This window comes from Humulus lupulus, chromosome X (assembly GCF_963169125.1).
Source record: "Humulus lupulus chromosome X, drHumLupu1.1, whole genome shotgun sequence".
NCBI lineage: Eukaryota > Viridiplantae > Streptophyta > Magnoliopsida > Rosales > Cannabaceae > Humulus > Humulus lupulus.
In genome coordinates this window covers 51,479,259-51,483,000 of record NC_084802.1, presented here as the reverse complement: position 1 = coordinate 51,483,000, position 3,742 = coordinate 51,479,259, and the positions used below count along the sequence as shown (strand labels likewise).

Below are 3,742 nucleotides of genomic sequence, written 5' to 3'. Positions count from 1 at the left end.
CCTATTCTCTCCATATTTTCTCTTAATTTTTGTATAATTGTTTTTATCTTTAAATGGCATGGAATAAAAAGATGAGCACATCCTTACTTAAAATAACCATGGTCTTCTAATTTTTAATTTATTTGAATCAAGAAAATAAATGGAATAAACCATTCTTTTCCCACTACACATACACGTCCACCACATGGTTTCCCATTCCCTTATTTTCTTTTTTTATTTAATTTCCCACTTAATAAAATAAACTACCCAAAAATATCATAAATGGAAATTATAAAATGTGTAGAAAATCCACACATGTGCACCTTATTACCATGTACTAGCACACACTAAAACATTAGAGTGCATCACTATCTACCATGCACCTTAGTGCATTCAACCATAACTCACATAATTACCTCAATTGTCACACTTATTTAAAATGTAACACTAATAGTAAAATAAACATGTTACACAATTATTCACTTATTAAATTAATTAACCAAACAAACAATTAACAAATTTAAATTGAAAAGATTATACCAAACAATTCTAACAATTAAATAAAATAATAAACAATCAAATAAAACAAACAACAACTAAATAAAATAACAACACTTAAATAAAACAATTGATCACACTTAACATTTAAATAAAATAAATCACAAAAATTTAAATAATCTAAATTTTTTTTTGGTGCACTACAACTTGCCACTGCTTCAACCCACTTAGAAACAAAGTCAACCGCCACCAAGATATACAAATTTTTGAATGACGGTGGAAATGGCCCCATGAAGTCGATTCCCCAAACATCGAACAATTCCACTTCAAGGATGCAATTCAAAGGCATTTCATTCTTTCTTGAAATATTTCCAACACGTTGGCAACGATCACATCTTTTAGCAAATGCATGAGCATCCTTGAAAATAGAAGGCCAATAGTACCCCGATTGAAAAACGTTAGTTGTTGTCCTTTGCCCACCAAAATGTCCACCATAAGGAGCTGAATGACAATGCTCTAGTGTACTCGAAACTTCATCCTCAGGCACACAATGCCTCATGATTCGATCTGGACATTTCTTGTACAAATAGGGCTTATCCAAATAATAAAATCTCACATCATGAAATAATTTCTTGAGCTATTGCCTATTTAAATCAGGTGGTTGTAACCCACTCACCAAGTACTTGACAAAATCAGCGTACCATGGTGTAGTGATTTGGTTCACTACCAACAATTGCTCATTGGGGAATGTCTTTTTAATAGGGCCTTCCTCTTGCTTTTCACTACCAGCTTCAAGTCTAGATAAATGGTCAGCCACTTGGTTCTCCGTTTCTTTTCTATCCCGAATTTCCAAGTCAAATTCTTAAAGAAGAAGCACCCCATCGAATAAGTTTTGGCTTAGCATCCTTCTTGGCTATTAGATACTTGATCGCTGAATGGTCTGTGTAAACCACCACTTTAGTCCCCACAAGATAAGCTCTAAACTTGTCAAAAGCAAACACCACCACCAAAAGTTCTTTCTCGGTGGTGGTATAGTTCAATTGAGCATCAGCTAATGTCTTGCTTGCATAATAAATGGAAAGAAACACCTGCTCTTTCCGCTGCCCAAGTACTACACGTACAACAAAGTCACTAGCATCACACAAGAATTCAAAAAGAAGAGATCAATCTGAAACTACAATGATGGGGTGCAGTGATAAGAGCTTTCTTCAAAGTCACAAACGTTTCTTGACACTCCTTAGTGAACTCAAATGCTCGATTTTTCCCACGTAAGGAACAAAGAGGCTTGGAGATCTTTGAAAAATCTTTTATGAACCTCCTATAGAAGCCCGTGTGCCCCAAAAAGCTTCTAATCCCCTTGACTATAGTAGGTGGTGGTAATTTTTCAATGACTTCAAGCTTTGGTCTATGCACTTCTATGCCCTTGTTAGAAATTCTATGGCCCCAAACAATGCTTTCTTGTACCATGAAATGGCATTTTTCCCAATTGAGTACCAAGTTTTTTTCTTCACATCTCCCCAAGACTTGTTCCAAGTTAGTCAAACAAGTGTCAAAAGACTCACCAAAAACTGAAAAAATCATCCATGAAGACTTCAAGAGACTTTTCCACCATATCTGAAAAAATCACCATCATACAACATTGGAAAGTGGTGGGAGCATTGCACAACCCAAACGATATCCTTCTAAAGGAAAAGGTGCCATAAGGACAAGTGAATGTAGTCTTCTCTTGGTCTTCTGGTGCAAGGGAAATTTAATTGTAGCCTGAATACTCACCAACCGATCAAGCATTTGATCAATGAATGGCAGCGGGAAATGGTCTTTCCAAGTGGCCTTATTCAGCTTTTGGTAGTCCATACAAACACACCACCTTGTTATTGTTCTTGTGGGAATCAACTCTTTATTTTCATTAGCCACCACCATGACTCCACCTTTCTTAGGAACACACTGAATCGGGCTAACCCAAGAACTATCCGAAATTGGGTAAATAATTCCATAATCGAGCCATTTAATTATCTCTTTTCTAACCACTTCCTTCACGATAGGATTAAGCCTTCGCTACTGCTCAACATAATTATTACAACAATCTTCCAACGGAATTTTATGTATACAAAATGAGAGATTTATACTCTTGATATCTTCCATGGTCCAACCAATGGCCCTTGTGTATCCATTCAAAACATCAAGCAACAACCGCTCTTTTTCAGCTCCTAAAATGGCTGAAATAATCACGGGCAAAGTTTCGTTATCTCTCAAATAGGCATTCTTCAAGTGATTAGACAAAGGCTTAAACTCTAACTTTGGTGGTTCTTGAATAGAGGGCTTAGAAGGCTTAAAATTCAATTCTGACAAGACCGAGGACTCAAAAGGCCTCCAAAATTTAGTAAAGGGCTGCTTTGACTCCACCCATGTAACTTGGTTTTCTTCCTCTTCACTTAACTCTTCAAGCTCTTCAAGTGACCTCACCCCCATTCCATCTTTAAAAGCTTCCTTGTGGAATTTTTCAGCTACAATTGACTTAATTACACTCAACCCAGAGCATTCCTCAATCTCATCTGGAAACTTCATAGCGTTGAACACATTAAAAGTCACTTGTTGGTCATTTACCCTCATAGTAAGCTCCCCTTTTTGTACATCAATCAAAGTCCTCCCGGTAGCTAGAAATGGCCCCCAAGATAATAGGAACATCTCTATCCACTTCATAATCAAGAATGATGAAATCGGCCAGAAAAATTAATTTATCAACTTGCACTAGAACCTCTTCAATTTTTCCTTCCTAGTGTGCCATAGAACGATCCGCTAGTTGCAAAGTGACTGTGGTTGGCCTTGCTTCTCCAATTCCCAACTTCTTGAAAATCGACATGGGCATTAAATTGATACTAGCCCCCAAGTCGTAAAGTGTTATACCACCAATAGAACAAGGAATTGTAAAGCTGCCTGGGTCTTTCAATTTAGGATGAATTTTATACTTCAATATAGCACTACAACCTTCAGTTAAAGCAACCGTTTCAAATTCTCCAAGCCTCCTCCTTTTAGTTAAAATATTCTTCAAAAACTTCGCATAGTTGGGCATTTGTTCCAAAGCTTCCACCAACGGTATATTGATGTGAAGCTGTTTCAAAACATCTAACAATATTCAAAATTGACCATCTTGCTGCTACTTTTGAAATTGCTGAGGAAATGGTGGAGGTGGCTTGCTCATAGGCTTCTTTGTTACATTTTGCTGAGGAATTGTTGTAGCAATTGCTTCAGGATCAACATTTGACAT

General features: G+C 36.8%; 1 protein-coding gene across 1 annotated transcript; it reads right to left on the bottom strand.

Moving 5' to 3' along the window:
- Positions 1-3,250: 3,250 nt before the first annotated feature.
- On the bottom strand, positions 3,251-3,742 carry LOC133805809 (uncharacterized). Its single transcript, XM_062243960.1, has 2 exons — positions 3,692-3,742; positions 3,251-3,586 (listed from the first exon to the last, which is right to left on the bottom strand). The coding sequence occupies exons 1-2, from the start codon at positions 3,740-3,742 to the stop codon at positions 3,251-3,253; spliced, it is 387 nt and encodes a 128-aa protein (XP_062099944.1).